The 23,413-nt window shown below is 44.5% G+C and overlaps 1 protein-coding gene across 1 annotated transcript in view; it reads left to right on the top strand.

Annotated features, from left to right (window-relative positions):
* Positions 1 to 3,580: 3,580 nt before the first annotated feature.
* The window catches only part of Kpnb1 (karyopherin subunit beta 1), a 28,311-nt gene continuing 8,478 nt past the window's right edge, over positions 3,581 to 23,413 (top strand). The window contains exons 1-12 of the mRNA XM_027424175.2: positions 3,581 to 3,906; positions 4,000 to 4,058; positions 6,389 to 6,571; positions 10,652 to 10,852; positions 11,705 to 11,857; positions 13,877 to 13,936; positions 14,590 to 14,679; positions 15,083 to 15,193; positions 17,442 to 17,543; positions 19,067 to 19,291; positions 20,771 to 20,962; positions 22,523 to 22,653. Of these exons, the coding sequence (XP_027279976.1) occupies positions 3,867 to 3,906; positions 4,000 to 4,058; positions 6,389 to 6,571; positions 10,652 to 10,852; positions 11,705 to 11,857; positions 13,877 to 13,936; positions 14,590 to 14,679; positions 15,083 to 15,193; positions 17,442 to 17,543; positions 19,067 to 19,291; positions 20,771 to 20,962; positions 22,523 to 22,653 (1,547 nt within the window). The 5' untranslated portion in view covers positions 3,581 to 3,866. The remainder of the gene's footprint in view (positions 3,907 to 3,999; positions 4,059 to 6,388; positions 6,572 to 10,651; positions 10,853 to 11,704; positions 11,858 to 13,876; positions 13,937 to 14,589; positions 14,680 to 15,082; positions 15,194 to 17,441; positions 17,544 to 19,066; positions 19,292 to 20,770; positions 20,963 to 22,522; positions 22,654 to 23,413) is intronic.

Here is a 23,413-nt window from a genome sequence, read left to right as displayed (position 1 = left end):
CGAAAACATGCGTGCACATAAATCTAAAAATCCAAGCCCAAGGAAACCCATGAAGCAATAGTTTTCAGAATGTCTTCTCTTTTCCATGCTGGGACAGAACTAACTTTATATATGCTCAGCAAGTGTTGTCTACTAAGCTACTTGCCCCATTTTACAAGAGCAAAGTACATCTCACAGGTTAAGAAGAGGGAGAGCTGGGAACATGAACTCAAGCAGGAATTTCTGATGTCTGTGCTCAACACTTAATGCTGTGGTGAATGCAATAGTGTAGGAATACTTGTGACAGGAAAGAGACAGTGACATCTTTGTAGCTCAACAAAAACACATTCCATGTTGCTTTCAGATGCTTGACTGGAATTTTAATGCCAAACTACTATCCTTCCACCATCTCTTAAAAGTCCATCTCCTTGGACTGGTCTTATTATGACTGATGCTGAGGCAGAGGTGGTCTCAGTAAACAGCCAGAAAGCAGACTTTCCTGGAAACACAGGGTCATCATCGATTCTCAGGGATGTCATCTCACTAAGTCTTACCTGTAAATGGTCACAAGAGGGCACTAGAGCATCTGGATCTGGATTTAGAGGGTTGTAAAGTGCCTTGTGTGTGCTGGGAATTGAACCTGGGTCCTCTGAAAAGGCAGTCAGTACTCTTAACCATCTCTGCTGTCCCTATTTCTTTGAGACAGGGTCTCATGTAGCCCAGGTTAGGTATGTGGCCAAAGATGACCCTGAACTTCTGATCCTTCTGGGCTTACCTCTCCAAGTACTGAGATCACAGGCATAGAACACTATATCCAGCTTATGCAAAACTGGGGAGCAAACCCTGGGCCCTGTTCATGGTAGTGCAATGGTTAATCCTGGTTGCCAAAATGATTGGTCAATGGAGAGACTCAACCACTGGACAGGTTTGTGAGGGTATTTCCTGGGTGGGTTAAATGATGATGGGGGAGTCTCCCCTAGAGTGAACAGGCTTTTCAGTGGTAGCCAAGAGGGTTTTTCCTGCCAGCCTTCACACTCTGCAGAGCAGTGTATCTAGCAGGTGGCTGCTGCTGTCATCTTCCACTAAAACCAGATTCTTTGGCCTTCCAACATGGATTGGAGATGAGCGGCTATCCAGGAATCCTCTAGGCCGCCAGTACCAGGTTAGACTGTTATTGTATCCACTCAGCCCTGTGCACTGAAAAGCTAATGGGGAAACTAATGAACTAAGCAAACCCTCTCCCGTCATACTCGCAAAGCAGCCCTTCTAGTTGACAGAGCAAAAGGTTTGGGCTAGGGAACTGGTAAGCCAGAGGAAATGAACTAGTTAAAAGATGGTATTAAGGGCCTGGCGGTGGTTGTGCACACCTTTAGGCCTTTAATGCCAGTAGTCGGGGGCAGAGGCAGGTGGATATCAGTGACCAGGCCAGCCTGGTCTAAAATGCAAGTTTCAGGACAGCCAGGCCTATTACACAGAGAAACTCTGTCTTGAAAAAAAAAAAAAAGCATGAGGAATGATGGACCTACACTTCTTGCAAAACTAAGTTTCTTGAGTTTCTATATTGTATAATGACTCACTTTTGCCTTAAGAATCAGTTATGGAGGCACAGGATCAGCGTGTGTGTGTTTCCATGTGTAGGTGTGTCCATACGCTTGCACAGTGAAGAGCATCCCAGCATTCAGGGATCTGAGGAAGGCAGATTATGGAAAACCTGAAGCCAGCTTGTGAATCTTAGACCAGATACAGAAAGGAACCCCATCTCAAGGAAAGACAAAAGCCCACACAACAACAACAAAAGACTCCAAAAAACCAAACCAAATAAATCCACTACCAACAAATAATTTTTTTTGATAATGTTTTCAATGAAAACATTACAATAAACTAATTTCCTGGCTTGGTGATATATGCCTTTAATCCTAGCAGTTTCTTTTATCACTTATTTATTTGGTTTTTCAAGACAAGAATTTGTCTATCTGTAGTCCTAGCTGTCCTGGAAATCACTCTGTAAACCAGGCTAGCCTCAAAATCAGACATGCTTGCGCAACTCTGCCACCCAAATTCTGGGATTAAAGGCGTGGGCCACCATCGCCTGGCTAATTCTAGCATTTAGAAGGCAAAAGCAGGTAGGTCTGAGCTCAAGACCAGCCTGGTCCAACCTAGTGATTTCCAGGCCAAGACATCTTTAGGAAACAAGAAACTAAAACCCACACTTGCATGCTGACCACAAATAAATAAATAAAACCTTAAAATCAAAGTTAAGGTGAATGTAATCAGAACATATTATTAAACATATATAAAGCTGTCAAAAAACAAATTGAAAAATACAACAAAGAAATTACAGGTTGGCTGGCCAAGTCGGTCTATCCTTCCAGAAAATATTCGTGGGTTTCCCAATGTGGCTAGCGCACAGCAATTTCTTCCTGGGCCTATCTGCGGCTCCTGAACCCCTGGCTTGCGGCTCAGGCTCCCCAAGTGGGGAGGGGAAGGGAGGGGGAGTGTAAAACAACTAGGTGCACCAGAGTTTTGTTTGAAACAGGATCTCAGGCGGTAGCCCAGGCTGCCTTGGCCTTCGGGATACTGAGACTGTAGGTGCTGCCACGCCTAGTCAGTGCACATGCTCTATGTCACATCCTTTCGGTGTAAGCTCCATCACCGGTTGTTTGAGGTAGCTGTTAAGTCTAAGGACGCACCTCCGCGAAACTTTGTAACCGCAGAGGTCCAGACAGGGACTCCAAGGGCAATTAAGCACGCCTGAACCCAGCCCCGATGGAGTCTTTAATCGGCTGTGTGACCTTGGACACGCTCCACGCTCTCTCTGGGCTTCAGTTTCCGAATCCGCACGTTGGAAGGTGAACCACGTGGCCCTCACGGTGCTGCTCAGCGCAGAGCCCGGCAGAGAGCAGACCTCGCCATTTACGGCGGCTTCCTGTGGGCGCGGCACAGGGCTTTAACGGTCCCCCTCCCCGCACCCTCGCAACCCTCACTTTTATGGCCCCGCCGCCGGGGACCGCACTACGAGGAGACCACTTGGAGCGGCTCGCGCGCGCCTCCGCCCCGCCCCGGAGGCGTCCCGTCGTGCCCCGCGCTAGACTCTCAGCAGCACGGGGCGACTCCCGCCTTTACGCCCGGCGACCCCGAACTCCTCGCCCCAGGTCTCCCGGCGCCCCGTCCTATCAACGTCCAGTATCCCAGCCAATCGGGCGCGCTGCGAGTCTTACCTTCCGCCCGCCTCCTCCCCGCGCACAGCCGGTGTGAGCCCGAAGGCCTCTACCGGGACCGCCCAATCAGAAGCCCGCACTTACCTGCCCCACCCCGACGTCCCTCCCCTCGCCCAATGAGCGCGCCCCATTCGGCTGCCCGCCCAGCCAACCGGGCCTTGAAGCCCGCGAGCGAATAGGCGCGCGGCGGCCCTTCAACGCTAACCTTCTAGCCAATCGGGGAGTCCGCGTAGCCGCGGCAGCAGCCAATCGTTGTGCAGCGCGGTGCCGCCGCGGAGAGGTCCGGCAAGAATATCCCTCCGCCTCCCTCCCTCAATCTCTCTCCCTCCCAGAGATCCGCCTCTCACTTACTGCCGCCCTTCCTTCTTTCTCCCTCCGCCGCCTGAGCACCAGCCGCGCTCTGAGCTGCCCCCGGGGTCCCTCCCCCGCCGCCAGAGGAGCAGCTGCCGCCGCCTAACACATTAGGAGGGCGGAAGGAAGGAGAGTGGGGAGGAAGGGGAGACAGAGCGCCTGCCCAGAGGCAGCCGGTGAATGGGCTTGTGGTGACCCCCGCCCCCCACCCCACCCTCCCTTCCCACCCGACCCCCAACCCCCATCCCCAGTTGGAGCCGCCGCCCGAGAGGCCGGGCCGTCGTCTTTGGAAGAGTCCCCGCCGCCGTCACCTCCGCCATGGAGCTGATCACCATCCTCGAGAAGACCGTGTCTCCGGGTAGGACTCGGGGCCGGGGGTCGGGCTGAGGTGACTGGGGTGGGGGAGGGGGTGGCCCCTCTGACCCCGCTGCCTCTCCCCATTCCTCCCCAGATCGGCTGGAGCTGGAAGCGGCGCAGAAGTTCCTGGAGCGTGCGGCTGTAGAGAACCTGGTGCGTGCTGCCCCGCCGCGCCCCATCCCGCCGCGTCCCCATCCCTGCGTGCGGGCCTTCCGCCCTCCTGGAGGCCCAGGCCTCAGGAACCCACCCCGCCCCATCTCGTCCCCCTTCCCCCCCCTCCGCCCGCCCGCCCGGTCCAACCTAACCCCGCCATCGGGAAGCCGGTGGGTGTGTCCCGCCCCGGGCCCTGCGTCTGGCCAATGGCGAGGCGAGCCGGGGTGATCGCTGTCCAATCGCCTCGCGGCCTGAGGGCGGCGGTGCAGCGGGAGGGAGAAAGAGGGAGGGAAGGGAAGTTAGGTTGCATGGCGCTGCGTGTTCAGCAAGGGTGGGGGTTGGGGAGCCGGGCCTAGGGGCCATGTGGAAGCTCAGCGCCCTGCTGCCTGCCTTCTACTGGCGGGTGCCGGCTTTTCCTTCCAACCCCATGCCTCTTGTGGCTGTCTGCACCTACTTTCCAGAGCCCTACCCTTTCGCAGCTCCCATGGTCTGCTCAGGGCCACGCCTGGCAGCCGACCACCTCTGAACCCATTGCCACTATTTTTTTCCCTTTCGGGCCCTGTTATCCCTCTCCTGAGCTAAGCGTGCGTGTATGTTATGTTTGGGCTTGGATCATTAGGGACCTCATCCTTAGGGATCTGTATCCTGCCCAGAGTCTGAGCCTCATTCCTGAGATTGGGCTTTATTCCCTGAAGAAATCACAGTTACCCCGTTTTTCATATTTTCTCATTTAAGAGGTACATTTAAAAAGAAAAAAAAAGCAACCTGACCTGTGTGTAGGAAAATGAGAGATGATTGAAGTAGTCTCGTGCCAGAATGTTTCTCTTTGGTAGCCCTCTCTCCTCTCAGGGGTTGGTAACAGGGAAGGGTGGATGGTACTGAAAGTCTCTAAAAGGTAGTAAGTTGAAAGAACACTGTAACCAAATGTAGTCCTTTGTGATGGCTTGGTAAAATAGTAACATCCATAGGGACAGAACACATTTGTGCAAACCGCCTTTTCAGTACTTAGGTAAGGGACTTTTTATTAACCTTTCATCTTTTAGTGCACCCCCTTTTAAGCATTTCCTTGTTAGTGTAGAATGAGAATTCCACTCATGGTATATTTTGTTTATTTGCAAAAAAAAATCCTTTACCTTGCTCCTATCACTGTTTAGTGCCATATAGTAAACCTTTGGGAATTACCTCCTGTATTTTTAAGAGTTAGCTAATAGTAAGGAAATATGTCTACTTTTGCCACTTTAACTTTCTGTTTGGGCAGGTTCATACACACGAGCGCGCGAGCACACACACACACACACACACACACACACACACACACACACACACACACACACACACACACACACACACACACACACACACACACACACACACACACTCACACACACACACACACACACACACACACACAGAGGTGATTTTTGGACTTGTATTTTAAAGAGTGGATATTTTCAAAACTTGAGAGGGCTATTGGTACAGAAAATGATTTTTCTTGAGACAACTTATCTTGCCATGTCATTTGGTTTTTCAAGACAGTGTTTTTCTGTAGTTTTGGAGCCTGTCTTGGAATTCACTCTGTAGATCAGGCTGGCTTTGAACTCACAGAGATCCACCGTCTCTGCCCTCCAAGTGCTGGGATTAAAGGTGTTCGCCACTGCTGCCTGGCTTTGTCTTGTCATTTTTATCTTCATTTTTTCCCATTTCTGAATATTAGTTATCACTTACCACTTAAATCCCTGTTGTTGGACACTCAGAACTAGGCTGCAAGGACTAGGTACTTTCATCTGTTGTAGACTTAACATATATTTCTGTTACAAACGTTCACTTGTGTAAGATCAGAAAGCTGCACTGAGTGTTACTATTTTGGACTAGATTTTAATTTTAAATTATACACCAATTTTCTCCCTCATCCTGTATCAGCAAATTTGCAGTAGTATATATAGGTGCATTGGGAACCTTGAACCTAGGATAACCCAGTGTTAGGTTGTCACTTTTCTTTAATTCTGGGGAGCTGTCTGAACATTTGTGCACAAGGGATGATCTTGGTAGGAAGACACCATCTCTTTGTATAGTAAGTAATGTTTTTATAGAACTTACTTTGAAGTTGGATCCTGTTAAATTGCCTCATTTGTTTGGCTTTAAGATTGCTGAACCCAAGGAAACCTCTTGAGTGTTGAGTCTAGGCAGGTACCACTTCAAATAGATATTTCACAGGCTCCTGAGAGATTTGAATGTGATCTAAATTTCTTTTGTGTGTGTCTCAGTATTTGAATGTTCTACAAGGAAGTTGGAATTTCTGAGATGCTCACAAATTCATCTTTTCTCAATAGCCCACGTTCCTTGTGGAACTGTCCAGAGTGCTGGCAAATCCAGGAAACAGTCAGGTTGCCAGAGTTGCAGCTGGTCTACAAATCAAGAACTCTTTGACATCAAAAGATCCAGATATCAAGGCACAGTACCAGCAGAGGTGGCTTGCTATTGATGCTAATGCTCGACGGGAAGTCAAGAACTATGTAAGTGACTGTCATATGGCCTAAGGAACAGTGTTGTAAGGGCTTGGTCATTTGCATGGCATAGAACTTGACAATGAAGGGGCTGGAGAGGCTCAGAGTTTTAAGAGCATTGGCTGCTCTTCCAGAAGTTCTGAGTTCAATTCCCAGCAAGCACATGGTGGTTCACAACCATCTATAATAAGTTCTGGTGCCCTCTTCTGGCATGTAGGCATGCCAGAACAACAGTATACATAATAAATAAGCTCTTAAAAGCAAAAAAAGAACTTGATAGTGTTTCTGAGACCTAAACTTTACCTGAAGGTAGAAATTCTGTTTCATTAAAAATCTCTCAATGTGGCAAAAGGTGTTTGGCGATTGGTTGGGTTCTGCTGACTGAACCAGCAGTTTGGGATCTCTGGTTAGAATTGGGGAAATGCAAGTTTTGGTGCTATATATATCATCACCACCTAAGAAATTTCACCTTTTTTTTTTTTTTTTTTTTTTTTTTTTGGTTTTTCGAGACAGGGTTTCTCTGTAGCTTTGGAGGCTATCCTTGGCACTCACTCTGGAGACCAGGCTGGCCTTGAACTTACAGAGATCCTCCTGCCTCTGCCTCCCGAGTGCTGGGATTAAAGGCATGCGCCAACAACGCCCGACCGAAATTTCACTAATGTTATGTGTGTCTCTGTGTCAGAGTTTAGCTCAGTGATAGAGGCTTCTAGAATCTATAAAGCCTCAGGTTCTCTCATTTGTTCACATAAGAGAATGAAGTATTTTATGTATTTGGGATCTCTAGAGTAAAGCTGGGAATTCTTTCCATTCAGTCTTATGTAGTCCAGGCTAGCATCAAATATCTGACTGTCCTGTTTTTACTTCTGAAAAGCTGGTATTATGTTTTACCACACTGCACTCTGATTTTGTGTGTGTGTGTGTGGGGGGGGTGTTAGGTAGTCCAGCTGGCCATGAATTTACAATATAGTAAAAGAGAACTATGAACTCTTTACTTTCTTTTACCTTACCTTACTTTTACCCTGAATGCTGGGTGCAGGTGTATGTCACCATGTCTGGATTTTCAGAGATATTTTAGAATATTTTCTTTCTTTTTCTAATGTTTGGGTGCCTTTGGAAGCCAGAGGAGGATGTCTGGTCCCCTGGAACTAGTTAATGTGCCATTGTTAGCCATCAGGCAAGGGTGCTGGGAACAGACCTGAAGTGCTATTAACTGCTGAACTGTCTCCCCAGCACAGTCAGCAGCTCCTGTTGAGCTTTAGTGGTGGCTAGTTCCTGACATGAAATTGTAAAGTCAGGGAAAATTCAGTGATTTTTAAGTCTTTCAAATGTAAAGAGTTTGCAAATGGGAGTATGACATTTATTTATTCATCTATCTGTCTATCTGTTTGTCTACCTATCTTGAGTCTTGAGTCTCAGTGGATCACTAGTTAGGCTGTCCCCAAACTCACAAACTGCCTGCCTCTGCTTCCTGAATGCTGGGATCTAAGGTGTGTGCCACCACAGCTGGCCCTATTATCGGTCTTTTATGCACCAAGTTTTGAAATCTCAGCATTGTGATTGAGATGATGAATTATAAGGAAAATGACAGTGTTCTTTACTGTTTTGCATCATGACATTTTTGTGAGTTGTGTTGTTGTTGAATTAGCCATCTTGCTAAAGCCTAGGATTGAAACATACAGGTTTGTCTGTTTTGCTTTTAATTAATAAAGTTATTTAGTGGCCTGTATTGTATGGATAAGGGCCAAAGGAAGCTGGGTAAATTAAACAGCTGTGCAGTCATAATCTGTTGTGGGCATATAAGGTAGAAATAGAGACATTTCTGTGTGTGCATGCAGGCTGATGTTATGGGCATCCTGATTGCTGGATTTAGATGCCAGCTTTAGTCAAATTAGTGTCCTTTCAGGCATATGCTTTCCCAGTGGTGACCGTCCTTCCTCCTCTAGTCATGCTTTCTAGTGCCTGTCATGTGGTGGCAGTGCTAGGAAAGCAACTGATTTTGATTCATTCTTGGAGTCTATAAAGCTGTTTCTATCCAAAGTGTGGTTTTTAGACAGGGTCTCACTATGTAGTTTTAGCTGGCTTCAAACTCACAGAGGTCCACCTGCCTCTGCTTCCCTAGTACTGGGATTAAAAGTGTACTGCTGTGTCTATCTGTTGTCATTATTTTTAATCATATTTTTAAGTGGGGGATGCACTTTAGTGCAGGTGCCTATGGAGAGCACAAAGGTGTTGGATCCCACTGGAGTGGTGGTGTAGGTGGTTGTAGATGCAGGAGCCAAGCTTGAGTCCTCTGCAAGTGATGTATGCACTCTTAATGGTTCAGCAATCTTTTCAGCCATGTATGATGTTTTGATCCCTCTTTCTCTGAGCTGTTAGACATAAATGAAATACATTTTGACTGAAAAATGTTTTATTTATTTATTTTTTGAGACAGGGTTTCTCTCTGTAACTTACTGGCTGGCACTCTACAACTCACTCTGTAGACCAGGCTGGCCTCCAACTCACAGAGATCCTCCTGCCTCCCAAGTGCTGGGACTAAAGGTGTATGCTTTTGGAGCTGGAACTATCACAGTGTGTTCCTAGTCTGGCTTCTACCATATACATGGTAGTCCTCTTGCCTTCCTCTCCCTGGTGCTGCTTGTCATTCTGGGCTGGGACTTTAATCATATTGAGTTATTCCCATTTTGTTCCTGAGAGAGTTTACTTCATTTTTCATTTGTTTCTTTTATTTATTTATTTTTTTGTGGTTTTGTGGTTTTGAGAAAGGCACTTGTTGTGTATGTGACCCATAGCCCAGTATAGGCATGAGCCAGCCGTCCACCACTTTGTTTTTGACATACAGTTTTTATTAACATCCATTCTAGCTCTACTGTTCTAGAGAGCAAAATTTTCATTTAAGATTAGAATTATTTGGCCAGGCATTAGTGGCTCACTGCTTTAATCCCAGCACTGGTAGGCAGAGGCAGGTGGATCTCTTGAGTTCAAGGCCAGCCTGGTCTATAGAGCGAGTGCCAGGATAGGCTCCAAAGCTACACAGAGAAATCCTGTCTCAGGGGGAAAAAAAAGATTAGAATTATTTGTTACTGGGTGTAGCTGTTGGAGGGGAGGCTGACAAAGATGATACACCATATAAGAGCAACAGAGTTCCTGCTAGCTAATAGCTATGCAGCAGGGCACTAAATGACCTGACCCAGTCAGCAGAGCTGGCCTGAATATCTGGCAGCTTTTCTTTGTCCTGTTCATGCCAGGAACAGTTAACTGTTTGCCTTTGAGTGGACTGATGATTCTTAGTGAGTTCATGGGCTGAATTAGCTGAACTTGGTAATGGTTAACTCTGGGCAAATTGTGGCTTCATTCTTTATCTGAATCTGTGCCATTACCCTGTATAAATGTTGTGTGGCTGCCATTTCCAATGAGACATGCTTAGTGACAAGCGGATCTCTATTTGGCATCACTGACTAGTTCTTGGTAATAGCTAAGAACAGTATTTTGTTTTTTAGGCATACAGAACTAAACCTCTGAGAGTACAAGTTATATAATGGTTGAGTCTTAGATTTTGGTAACATTTAAATGATAGTGTCACTCAATCCTAAATCTTTTTGTGTAAGTCAGTACTGTACTGGGTTATCACTGACCAGAGAGGAGATTTGTTGGTGTCATTGGTGAGAAAATCACTTTTCTTGAGTCAGATTAGATTAGTGTACTGATAATTACCTTCACCTGTGGGTTCCAGAGCTTCTCCTCCTCGTCCACCAAAGTCAGTGAGCAAGTAATCTCTTTACCACCAAGTATCCAGAAAATCTATCTTGCCCCCATTGCTCCTGCCTTGCCTTTCAGTGTTGATTCTCACTCTTGAGTTTCTGATGTGTTGATTTTGAAGTGAGATGTGAATTTGGAAGAAGTTCATTTGGCTGTCAGCTTTGTTTTTAGCTTTTGGAGACCCGTGTTTATACTTAAGTAGTCTTTTTGTGGGTGAGGTCAACAAAAATGAGACATATGATAAAGAAGTGGGTGGTGGTGTTAAATATGCTCAAAGAACGTTATAAATTGATATTCTGTTGTGTCCTATTCCTCCTCCCCCCCCCCCAGGTTTTACAGACTTTGGGCACAGAAACTTACCGGCCTAGTTCTGCCTCACAATGTGTGGCTGGTATTGCTTGTGCAGAGATCCCAGTAAACCAGTGGCCAGAACTCATTCCTCAGCTGGTAGCCAATGTTACAAACCCTAACAGCACAGAACACATGAAAGAGTCCACATTGGAAGCTATTGGTTACATTTGTCAAGATATAGTAAGTACTTGCCTACTGTTTCTAATTTATGTACTTTGATTCTTTTAGTGTTGTAAAGATGGGAATACTTACTTTGGCCCTATAGTCTCATTGCTCTGAAGTAAGGAACTTAAAGATCATGAACTCAGAATGGGGCTATTGGGATATAGCTTAAGTGGTAGAGTGCCTAGCATTCATGAGACCCTTAGGTATGATCTCCATATGAAATACTTTGGGTTTTTGTTTTGAGATAGTCTCTTATATTCCAGGCTGACCTTGAACTCCTGATGTTTCTGCCTCCATTTCTCAAGTGCTGGCTCAGGGTTCTTGGAGTACTGTGAATGTTCCAGTCCTTTTTATTTAAGGCTATAAGCCAGTTTCCTCACTTGCTGTAGTTGGTTTAGTTGCTATAACCACAGAAGTATTAGGTGTATCCCTCTTTGGACTGTTGCAGGTGAGATTTACTCCTTTTGGTATCTGTTCAGCATTGGTTTATTACATGGCCTATAACATTTGACCTGAACTTAGATGTTGTATCCAGGTCCTTGGCTGTTCGATAGCTTTATTTTGTTTGACAGAGGTGGGGAAAGCCACAAGACTGCCATCTCTGTATATGCAGAAGGGGGGAAAGCCAGGGCATCCTGTGTTCAGAGACATGTTAAGAAGTTAGGGATGATGAGTTTGATTTGTTTCATTTTAGTTTTGTACTGTTCTGGAAGGGTGAGACTATTTTGCAGGTAATTTGCAGAAATGTCAAAAATGGAGAAATGGTCAGAGTCATGGGACTTCCCTAGGTAGATTTTATAATTAGAAAGATTGCTGATTAGCTACCAGCATGTTCTTATGACCACTGTATTTCTCTGTTTGTATTAGGACCCTGAGCAGCTACAAGATAAATCCAATGAGATTCTGACTGCCATAATCCAGGGGATGAGGAAAGAAGAACCTAGTAACAATGTGAAGCTGGCTGCTACTAATGCACTCCTGAACTCACTGGAGTTCACCAAAGCAAACTTTGACAAAGAGGTACGCCTCACCGGCACATGATAGCTAACCTGGCCGAGGATGAGGAGTGAAGGACTCAAAGCATTGGTTTTAGTTTTAAGACTGTAAAGTCCTACCTTGTTTAGAAGCATTCGTCTCCATTCTAGTTGAGGTTTCTTGTGAGGTACCTCCATGAAGTGTATGGCTTGATGAAATACCCGGGTCACCATCCTGACCATTTTCAGTATAAGGTCAGTTATTCATTCTGCTATAGAAACATTCTTCACATTGTTTCATCTGGCAAAACTGTATACCTCTAGGGACCAACTCCCATTTCTCCAGTCTCTGGCTGCTAGCACCCACAATTCTACTTTCTGTTCTGTGAATGGAATCAGACTACATTTGCCCTTTTCAAGTTTGAGTTACTATCATTTATTGTGTATGTGGGGGTGGCACACAGTGAATCAATCGGTCAGAGGACAACTTTAGAATCCATTTTCTCCTTTCACCTTTACATGGGTCCCAGGGGTGAACTCTGGTCATCAGGCTTGCTCAGTAAGTACCTTTACCCACTGAGCCATCTCACCTGGCGTATACTTAACCTTTTTGTAGCTAGTTTGTTTGTTTGTTTGTTTAGCTTAGCATACTATCTTCAAGACTCATCCATGCACGATGTCATGCATTTTGTGTATCAAGCTCTGTTTTGGGCTGCTTCCACCTTTTTGGATACTGTGAACAGTGCTGTTGTGAACATGAGTGTGTGTGTGTTTTTTTTAAACTTTTAAATTTCATTTTACATTCCAACCATAGTTCTCCTTCCCACCCCTCCTCCCGTGTGTCCTATTCTCCCCCCCCCCCCAGTCCCACCCCCTGTCTACTACTCCTCATGGGTAAGGGCTCTCATGAGGAGTCAACAAAGTCTGGGACAATCGGTTGGGGCAGGGCCAAGCTCCTATCCCATGCATTAAGGCTGAGCATGGCATCCCATCAGAGGAAATGGGCTCCAACAAACTAGCTCATGTACCAGGTTTGTAGTGTGGTTCTGCTGCCAGGGGCCCCTCAGATAGTCCAAGCGTGTGTATGGAGGGTTTTGAGAGGTGATTTCAGTTCTTCTTAGCCTATATTCAGAAGTGGAATTACTGAACCATATGGTCTGAAAGTATTTGGGGGTTTCTGTTTGTTGACACCTTGGCTCATTTTTGTTTTTTCATTTTTTGGCCTTTGAGTAGAGTAGTGAAATCTAGGATACCATACCAAACTAATTCATGTGTGTGTGGCTTATTATTTATTCTTTTGTTTTTTTGAGACAGGGTCTCACAGTGTAGGCCTGGCTGTCCTGGAACTCAGAGCCACCTGTCTCCCTAGTACTGGGATTACAGGTGTGTGCCACCATTCCCAGCTTTACAGCAAACTGATTTTAACTGGATCAGAAGTGGAATTTTCATTTTAGGTCACAGATGATTTAGGAAGACTAGCAATTGAGTTCACTGTTTTGTTCTTCCTCACCATGTTTGTGAATTTGTCAATTCACAGGAAACTTTGTCTCTGAAATCAATTCTTAAATTTTTTGTTTTTGGAAACAGGGTCTCACTTTATAGCCTAGCTGGCATAGGACTCATTACAGAACATGCAGTCCTCAAACTCAGAGATCCCCCTGCCTCTGCTTCTACACACTTAACACTACACACTTGATAATCTTAAAATTTGCCTGTGAGGAAAGTGGTTTTCCTACATGTAGGGTTTTTTTTTTTTTTTTTTTTTCCCCCACTAGCTGTTGTTTAAACCTTGTGACCTACATCTTCCTGTCTGCCTCCTCTCTGATACCTTGTTTGGGAAGGTCACCTTGGGAATTAAAAGATTAAAGACTTCCTTAGAGGGAAGGAAGGGTCATACTGAAGACACCAGAGGCAAACTGCTTATAGCCCTTACTGCCTCAGGGAAGGGTGTTAGATTGTACCAGAATGTTGCAGGGCCTTGACTTAGCTACAGATTTTCTTTGTAGATCTTCAGACCTTCCTACATGCAGTTAATGCATTGCTAATGTTCTTTATTTTTTTGCAGTCTGAACGGCACTTTATCATGCAAGTGGTCTGTGAAGCCACACAGTGTCCAGATACAAGGGTAAGTTTGTTGCTTTATGAAAATTGTCTGTCCCTATCTTCCTAGGTTCAGTCATCCAGTTTGAAATTTAGGGAATCAATTAATTAAACAAGGTTTGGCTAAACCCCCCGTGGTGGTTTTGGTTTTTGAGGCAGGTTTTCTCTGTGGCCCTAGAAGCTGTCCTGGAAACTAGCTAGCTCTTGTAGACCAGGCTGGTCTCGAACTCACAGAGATCGGCCTGCTTCTGCCTCCCGAATGCTAGGACTAAAGGTGTGCGCCACCACCGCCCAGCTTTGACTAAATTTAATAGTGAAAGTTTTCTACACTGGAGACTGTTACCCTTTAAGAGGTGTGAAGGAGGTTTTGATTAACTTTGCTGATTTGGTGCCTCAAGTTGTTGCCATGATTATCCTCATCATAGAAATGGCATTGCTATTGCTGTAACCTAAACTGGACCCTTGGAGTTAGTGAAAGGGACATCTTCAGTCTAAGCAGCGTGAGTTTGTTCAGGCATTGGTAAAACATGGCGGGAGGCAGGATGAGAAGGAAGAAACAGTGAAAATGGAGGGATTGATTGGGGTCAAATGACAACATTAAGAAGGTATCCTTAGTTTATTAGGTCTACCTGTGCAGACTGTTTAGTTACATAGTAACTGTTTCATCTGTTCTTAAAGGTAAGAGTGGCTGCTTTACAGAATCTAGTGAAGATAATGTCATTGTATTACCAGTACATGGAGACATATATGGGTCCTGCCCTTTTTGCGGTAAGTATTTTATGTAATTTGAACTTGTAACTAGTTACAGGGCTCATTGCTTTTAATTGCTATTTTGTGATTTTTGTGGAGTTTTTCTTTTTTTTTTTTAACTTAACATGAAGTCAAGAAGACTACTTGAGTATGAGTGTTAGGGCTTGTTATTTAGTGTGAGACATTATTTCACACTAGTTGGTCTGGATTGCACTATGTAATTCAGGATGGCCACAAATTCAACAGTCTCCTTAAAGGGCTGAGATTACAGCTATGAGCCCTGCATGAATGGTAAATTTACCAGTGGTGTGCCAAGAAAATGTGTACTATCTTTGATTGTTAAAAAAAAATTTAACTTGGATGTCTAACGTAAATCTGTACTTACTTGGGCTCTGGGGTATCTTTTTTTTCCCTCTTTAAGATCACAATTGAAGCAATGAAAAGTGACATTGATGAAGTGGCCCTACAAGGAATAGAATTTTGGTCCAACGTCTGCGATGAGGAAATGGATTTGGCCATTGAGGCTTCAGAGGTAAGCTTGGGGTGAGCCGTTTTGAGAAGAGCTGCTGTTCTGCTGAGATCTTACACATTTTGTTTGTGGGTATCATTCTTCTAGAAGCGTTCCATTCTGACCGGGCTACTGTCCTTATAGGATTGTGGTTTTTCTGCTAGCCAGATCCCCTTAATACTGAGACAGCTCATGCTTTTTCCAGTTTCAGGTATTTGTGCTGATAATTCTTCATTGAACACAAGGGGGCAGCAGGTTGTCAGTTTATTGATATTGAGGCGGTAGCTGATAGGAAATTTTTCCCTTTTGAAATCTGAATACAAGCTCAAGTGCATAATTGAGAACAACTTATGAGCTCTGAATAAGGGGAAGGCTATCTTTGACTTGGAATTCTGACTCTGGAGCTATGCTTCCGGCCCTGCCAGTATATCCCAATACAGCCTTCCCTACACCCTGGCCTTATTTATGCAACTTGTTGCATCCTTTTGGTTTTTCTTTTGTTTTTGTTTTTTGGTTTTTCGAGACAGGGTTTCTTCGTGTATCAGTCCCGGCTGTCCTGGAAACTGACTCTGTAGACCAGGCTGGCCTTGAACTCAGAGATCCTCCTGCCTCTGCTATCTGAGTGCTGGGATTAAAGGCATGGACACCACTGCCCAGTTTTTGTGTTTTGTTTTTGTTTTTTGTTTTTCAAGACAGTTTCCTGTGTGGCTTTGAAGGCTGTCCTGGAACTAGCTCTTGTAGACCAGGCTGGTTCAAACTCACAGAGATCCACCTGCCTCCGCCACCACCATCCGGCTAACTGCCCAGCTCTTATGTGCATTGAGCCAAAAGAACATTATGTGTCAGAATTTATTGATTTTAATGTGCACTGCTCTGTGTGTTGCCCACCCTGTGTGTGTGGTGTGGTTTTTGTTTGTTTTTTAAGGTAAGTTATGTCACTGAACTTGGGACTTGCTGATAATGCTGGTGGCCAGTGCACCCATAATCCACATATCTCTGTACCTCAGTACTAGGACTATAAACTTGTAAATCATACTCAGCTGGGTTTGTTGTTTATTTTGTTTTTGAAGCAAGGTCTTCCTATGTAGCTCCAGCTGTCCTAGAACTCAGAGATCCCCATCTCTGCCTCCTTCCAAGCACTGTAATTAAAGGCATTGTCACTACACTTGGCTACACATCCAGTTTTCTGTTTTACTTTCCTTGGTTTTTTTATTTTCTTTTTGTTTTTGTTTTTGTTCTTTTCAAGATAGGGTTTCTCTGTATTGTTTTGGAGGCTGTCCTGGAACTTGCTCAGTTGACCAGGGTAGCCTCGAACTCACAGAGATTCGCCTGTCTCTACCTCCCGAGTGCTGGGATTAAAGCTGTGCGGCACCATAGCCCGGCTTTTTCCTTGGTTTTTCAAGACAGTGTCTCACTATGCAGCTTTGACTATCCTGGAACTCACTCTGTAGACCAGGCTAGCCTCGAACCAGGCCTGCCTCTCCTCCCAAGTATTGGGATTAAAGGCGTTCACCACCACTGTTGGCTATAACTTACTTAACTTTGTTGTATATGCATTGGTATGAAGGTGTCCGATTCCCTGGAACTGGAGTTATAGTTGTGAGCTACCATGTGGGTGCTAGGAATTGAAGAGCAGACAGTGCTTTTGACCACTGAGCCATTTCTCCAGCGTGTGTGTGTGTGTGTGTGTGTGTGTGTGTGTGTGTGTGTGTGTGTGTGTGTGTGTGTGTGTGTGTTGAGATGGAACTCTGCAAAACCAAGGTGAGCATTTTGCCCACTGAGTTGTTACCTCTGGATAGCAGGTTATTAATATGAATTTATGAATTAAGTTTTTTTTTTTTTTTAGATGTATTCAAGGTTGACCCTAGACACACACACACACCATTACTTTGTATACATCTGTCTATGACCCTGAACTACTTCTGTTCCTCTGTTCCCCATCTCCAAGGGCTGGGATTCTAGACTATACCACCACCATGCCTATGCAAATATTGGGATTAAGCCAAGGGCTTTGCACATGCTAGATAAACACTATAGCAGCTGAGATTCAATGCTAGTTCAGGAACATACCTCTAAAAGCTATATGCTATATAAATCTCACTGAAGTTGATAAAAGTGTAAGGAGCATCTCCAAATGTCCAGTGTTTTGCTTCTGTATGTCTGTTTACCACTTGTGTGCTGAGTTCCACAAGCCTTATACTCCTGTTTGAGTTCTCATTGTTTTATTCCTGTATTATTCATTACAACTAGCTTACTTTATGTTTCTCCTTAGGCAGCAGAACAAGGACGGCCCCCTGAGCACACCAGCAAGTTTTATGCCAAGGGAGCATTACAGTACCTGGTTCCCATCCTCACACAGACACTAACTAAACAGGTGAGCCTCTTGACTGAATGGATGTGTGTGAGAAACCGTACTTAGGGTGGGTTGGTTCCATGTGGAACAGTTTCCATGGAGGACATTGGCAACCATCTGGTGTTGTGTTGTAGATGACTCAGGGATCCTGGGCTGAGGCACTGAGTTGTTAAGAGACTGTGCCTGAGTATCCTGTATTCTTGGTTGTGAACAAACTTCACACTGCTCTGATTTCCTGAGTGCTATATATAGTAGCTACACTATTGGGACAGTGTAAGTTTCAGTAAAGACAGGTTGTGGACCATGGTGCAGTGCAGTAGGAGTAGGGAGCTTACTGGCATATACAAGGCCCTGCTACCCTCTGCCTCAAAGAGGAAAGGAAAAATGTAGAATTGATGTGCCAGCTAAAATGTCTGCTTCGATATATCTAATGTGTTCATGAAATTATTTGATGCATGGTTTGTTTTGGGGTTTGGTTGTTTTGGTTTTTTCAAGCCCTGGCTGTCCTGGAACTCTGTCTTTCCAGCACCTAGAGTAGTTTTCTTTTTCTTTTTGGATACTTTTTTTTTTAAAAGCTTTTTTACTTATTATATATACAGTGTTCTGCCTGCATGTATGTCTGTAGGTCATAAAAGAGCATAAGATCTTGTTACAGATGGTTGAGAGCCACTATGTGGTTTTTGGGAATCTAACTCAGGACCTTTAGAAGATCAGCTAGTGCTCTGAACCTCTGAGACGTCTCTCCAGCCCTACAATGGTTATCTTTAATGTCTTTACTTTTGAATATGTTTGCTATATTTTTCCCTTTGGAACAGATTTTGTTTTTCTCTCCCTGTCTCCTTCCTTCCTTTTTATTTAGTTCAGGGTTTCTTTGTGTAGCTTTGTAGACCAGGCTGGCCTCAAACTCACAGAGACCTGCCAGCCTCTGCCTCCTGAGTGCTGAGATTAAAGATGTGCACTACTGCCTGTTTTTTTCTTGTGACAAGGTTGCATATAGCCCAGGCTGATCTCAAATTTGCTGTATATAACAGGATGGCCTTGAACTTTTGCTCTAGCTTCCGCCTTCCAGTGCTGGGATGATAGCCATGTGTTAACCTATCTGCTTTATGTATTGTTGACAACCACTCCCAGAGCTTGTAAGCATTCTCCTGGCTGAGCTATATGTCCAGCTCCTGTTGTTTTGAGACACGGGATCTTTATAAACTGGGTTGGCCTCAAACTCCTGACAGTCTTCCTTCCTGGTGCCCTCATGTGTTAGTGTCACAGTTGTGCCCACCAGGCTGGGTAGTTAATCATTCTTGTATTTAGCTAGAGTTTCTTTATTCTCATTGAGTGTAATAACTAAGCTGAATCTTCTTCCATCTACTTAGGTTGATATGGACTATGTTGAGATGACACATGGAGAAAAATTTAAAAAAATAAATGTTTACTATTTTATTTGGTTTCGTAAACATAAAGCTCTAATGATGTTTGGAAGTGTGTGGAGAGCCTTTTGCATCAATTCATGAAACGAAAGCTTACCTGGTGTCACATTCTTCCTCCAGGATGAAAACGATGACGACGATGACTGGAACCCATGTAAAGCAGCTGGGGTGTGCCTCATGCTTCTGTCCACCTGCTGTGAGGACGACATTGTGCCGCATGTCCTTCCCTTCATTAAAGAACACATCAAAAACCCTGACTGGCGATACCGGGATGCAGCAGTGATGGCTTTTGGCAGTATCTTGGAAGGACCAGAGCCTAATCAGCTCAAACCATTAGTTATACAGGTAAAACTTGAGGAAATGACAGAGTGGAAAATGGAATAGAGTGAATGTGTGTTAATTTAAACTATAACCACTTGAAGAGGTTATTTTCACATAGTTGAGTGGTTTGTGGCCCAGACCTAAAACCCACATTCTTATCAGGGAACCAGTGCTGCCAGCCTTAGCTAGCTAATCATGAGACCAGCCAGTGCTGTGTGACACTTTCCCTGCCTCACTGTAGTAGCCCATCATTAAGGGTAAAATATACTTAACTTTTTAAGACTAAGTCATGACCCAGAAACTTGAAAAATAAAGAAAAGGTCAAGAAAAGGGTCAATTTCAATATATTCTTACCTCTGGACAATACAGCTTTGTTTTCTGTGCATTTTGGACAACAAGATGGAGTTGTCGAGTGAAGATTACATCATAATTTTTTTAATGCCACATTATAAGCATTTTTCTGTTGACTTAGGACTTTTTGGACAATCTGAACTGGTGGCTATTGCCTCATTTGTTAGTGCTGGAGTTACAAGCTGAAGCTGCCATGCCCAGCTTGCTCCAAATTCCAGGCCTCATAACGTCTTCATGATTCTCTTGCCCTTCCATGTAAATGAGAATTAGAGTGGATTACTATGTACAGTTACCCTATGGTTTTTAACTCAGGGTCTCCTGTATGCCTCAGATTAGCTGTGTGGCTGGGGCTGGCTATGAGCTCCAGTTCTTCCTGCCTCTACTCAAATGTTGGATATAGTCTTACACCAACCATTCCCAGAGTCTTTGTGACAGTGCCATTCTAGTCTGTGAATAGAATTGACATTTATATAATGACACAGTCTTCTTGTGGAAATGTGTTTATTTTACTGGTATAAGTGATAGAACACCTCATTGTTCTTGGATTTTGTACATAAGAGAGATCAGTCTTTCGGGGTAGAAACTGGTCCTATTAGTGACTACTTATTGGGGTCTCTATCTGGATAAAAATAATTTCAAATAGACTGCTTGATAGTATCCACCGAAAACTAAGAATCCTATATTGGGATGTAGTGAAGAGAGGGGAACTCTTGCCCACGTTTCCCCACCACTGGTTTTTCAAGATAGGTTTTTCTGTGTAGCCCTGGCTGTTTTGGAACTCACTCTGTAGACCAGGTTGGCCACAAATTCAAAGAGATCCACATGCTTCTCTGGGAGTAAATCGTGGGCCTGCTGGGAAGAAAACATTTTACACTTTCTGTTTGCTGTTATTTTGTTTTAGAAACATCTATTTTCAGATAATCTTGGTCATATTTTACATTAAAGTCCTCCATCCTTATGTGGGGAAGGATGTTGATATTTCAGATGAGGTCTGGCATTAACATTTAGTACATACACTAGCCATTGATGGCTTTGAATTCTACATCCTTCTGCCTTCATTCCCAAGTGCTGAAATTAATAGGTTTGTGCCACAATTCTCTTGAATAGTGGTCAGTGGGGATTTCAATTTGTTTTGCTTTGTTCCATTTACAGGCTATGCCCACCCTAATAGAATTAATGAAAGACCCCAGTGTAGTTGTTCGAGACACAACAGCATGGACGGTGGGCAGGATCTGCGAGCTGCTCCCTGAAGCCGCCATCAATGATGTCTACTTGGCACCCCTGCTGCAATGTCTGATTGAAGGCCTCAGTGCTGAACCCAGAGTGGCTTCAAATGTGTGCTGGGTAAGGGGTTTTTTGTTTTCTTCCTGGTTAAGACAGGAGCTTGTCCTGAGCTATTGGGAAGAAAGGAGGTGTGGGAGAGAAAGGTACCTACCCCACTGGAAGACCTGCTCTGAATCCTGTCTCCTAATATCTTCAGTTAGGATCTGGGGGAGATGGCAACAGCAGGAACCAGTGGAGCTGATTGGTCCCAAAGCACTAAGAGCAGTCATAGGGTGGAGAGACTCTTTCCTTTCTCCTTTGGTGCTTTTAGACAAGTTCTAACTAAAGTGGAGTTTTTGCTGTAACAAGTAAAGGGAAAGGGATGGGAGTAAGAGGAGAGGTGGTCAGCTTCTACACTGAGTCACTGTAGGTGAGTGGGGTTGCTGAAAGAGTTCTGCCTCTTAGGGAGTTTGGCAGATTACTTGGCAGTACATATACTATAAATGCTTAAGTTTTCTTTACAAAAAGTTTTTTGATTATTTTATTTACTGTGCATGAGTGTTTTGTCTGTATGCATTTATATGTGCGTGGTGCCTGTCAAGGCCAAAAAAGAGGTTATCATTGCCTGGAACTGGAATTGTGGATAATTGTAAGGCACTTTGTGGCTGCTGGGAACTGAACCTGAATCCTCTGCAAAACAGCCAGTCCTCTCCCATACTTTTGAGACAGGTTCTCAATCTGTAACCCAGGCTGGCCTCAAACTCAGAGTGAGATCTGCCCGCCACTGCCTTCCAAGTGCTGGGATTAAGCGTGTATGCCACCACATCTGGTTATTGGTTAAACTTTTATATTTCTTTCTTTTGTTCTTTTGGAAATTATGAGTGTATGTTTATGCATATGCTTAAGAGGTGAGTTAAGACAGGCGTTGGTGGCCCACGCCTTTAATCCCAGCACTCAGGAGGCAGAGGCAGGCGGATCTCTGAGTTTGAGGCTAGCTTGGTAAACAGAGCGAGTGCCAGGATAGGGGTGGAGAGTGCCAGGATAGGGAAACCCTGTCTTCAAAAACCAAACAAACAAAAAGAGGTGTATTAATACAGCTACTTCCATATGGAATTTTTTTTTTTTAATTTCATGTATATTGGTGTTTTGTCTGCATTGTTGGTATCAGATCCCTTAGAACTGGAGTTACTTGTGATCTACCATGCAGGTGCTGGAAATTGAACCTAAGTCTTGAATAAGAACCCTTAGTGCCCCCCCCCAAAAAAAAATTCTTCATCAAGGGATGCTTCTATGACCAGTCTCTAATGGATTCCCATCCATGGAGTCCCTAATGGTCTCCCTGGCATTATGTATTGTCACAGAAACCTGTTGAGGAAAGTGGGTGTACGACTATATGTGCTTCCTCTAGAGATACTAGAGTGTCAGATGCCCCAAAGCTGGAATTAGAAGCAGTTGTGAATCACCTTATGTGGGTGCTGAGTAATGAACTTTTCTTGATGACCTTGACAGGAAAAGTTGGGGATTTAACAGCAGTTTAATTGTAAATTAGGGAATACTGTTCAAGGTATCTTGGGGGTGGGGGAATGAAAGAATCCTAGTGGGGTTCCCTTAGGACTTCCCTTAAATCTCTCTGCATTCTAGGCTTTTTCCAGTCTGGCTGAAGCTGCGTATGAAGCTGCAGATGTCGCTGATGATCAAGAGGAGCCGGCCACCTATTGTCTGTCTTCTTCCTTTGAGCTGATAGTTCAGAAGCTGCTGGAGACCACAGACAGGTGACAGCATGTCTAAATCCTGCTTTCTAGAGGGGGAAAACTAGGACATGACACAGTGCTGTACCTTCTCGGGAGAAGTTAAAAGTGTCCTATCTATAGTGGGTGCTGTGTTTAACAGAGATGGGGGGAGAAGTGAACTGATGAGATTGCAGGTGACGTTGTTGCACCTTTGGAGAGGCTGAGGCAGGAGAATCTCAGGTTCGGTGAAGTCAACTGAATCTACACGGGGAGCTCCTGCTTAAGAACCCTCCAGAGTTACAATCTCTTACAGAGAGGTCCTAGAGGAGTAGCACGTAGCCCATGCCAAGTTAGTCACTGTCATTCTTGGGTTTCCTTTCTGGCTGCTCAAGCAGTTTCTTGAGTTAACCTGCATTTGTTCAGTTCTACCTCAGGACAGTATTTGGACCTCAAATTTTAGTCAGGTTTCTCCCTCCCCTACACCCTAAGTTTTTGGTTATTGTTAAAGCGCATGCATACGCGCATGAGTGCATGTGTATAGGTACATATGGGGCAACTGTGGAGTTGGCACTATCTTCACTTTTAGGGCACCAGGCCTGCACACCAAATACCTTTACTTACAGAGCCATCTCACTAGCTCTTATTATAAATTATAGCCAATTCTAGAGACTATAAGCATAATATTGGCTCAAAGGACTTTTGGCTTTATTTTGGTTTTTTTTTTTAAGATTTTTTTTATTTATTTAGTATACAGTCTTCTTCCTGCATGCCAGCAGAGGGCACCAGATCTCATTCAAGGTGG

The sequence above is a fragment of the Cricetulus griseus genome, chromosome 7, assembly GCF_003668045.3.
Source record: "Cricetulus griseus strain 17A/GY chromosome 7, alternate assembly CriGri-PICRH-1.0, whole genome shotgun sequence".
In the NCBI taxonomy this organism is placed as follows: Eukaryota; Metazoa; Chordata; class Mammalia; order Rodentia; family Cricetidae; genus Cricetulus; species Cricetulus griseus.
The sequence above is the reverse complement of the archived record's forward strand: the minus strand, read 5'-3'. Positions and strand labels throughout refer to the sequence as shown.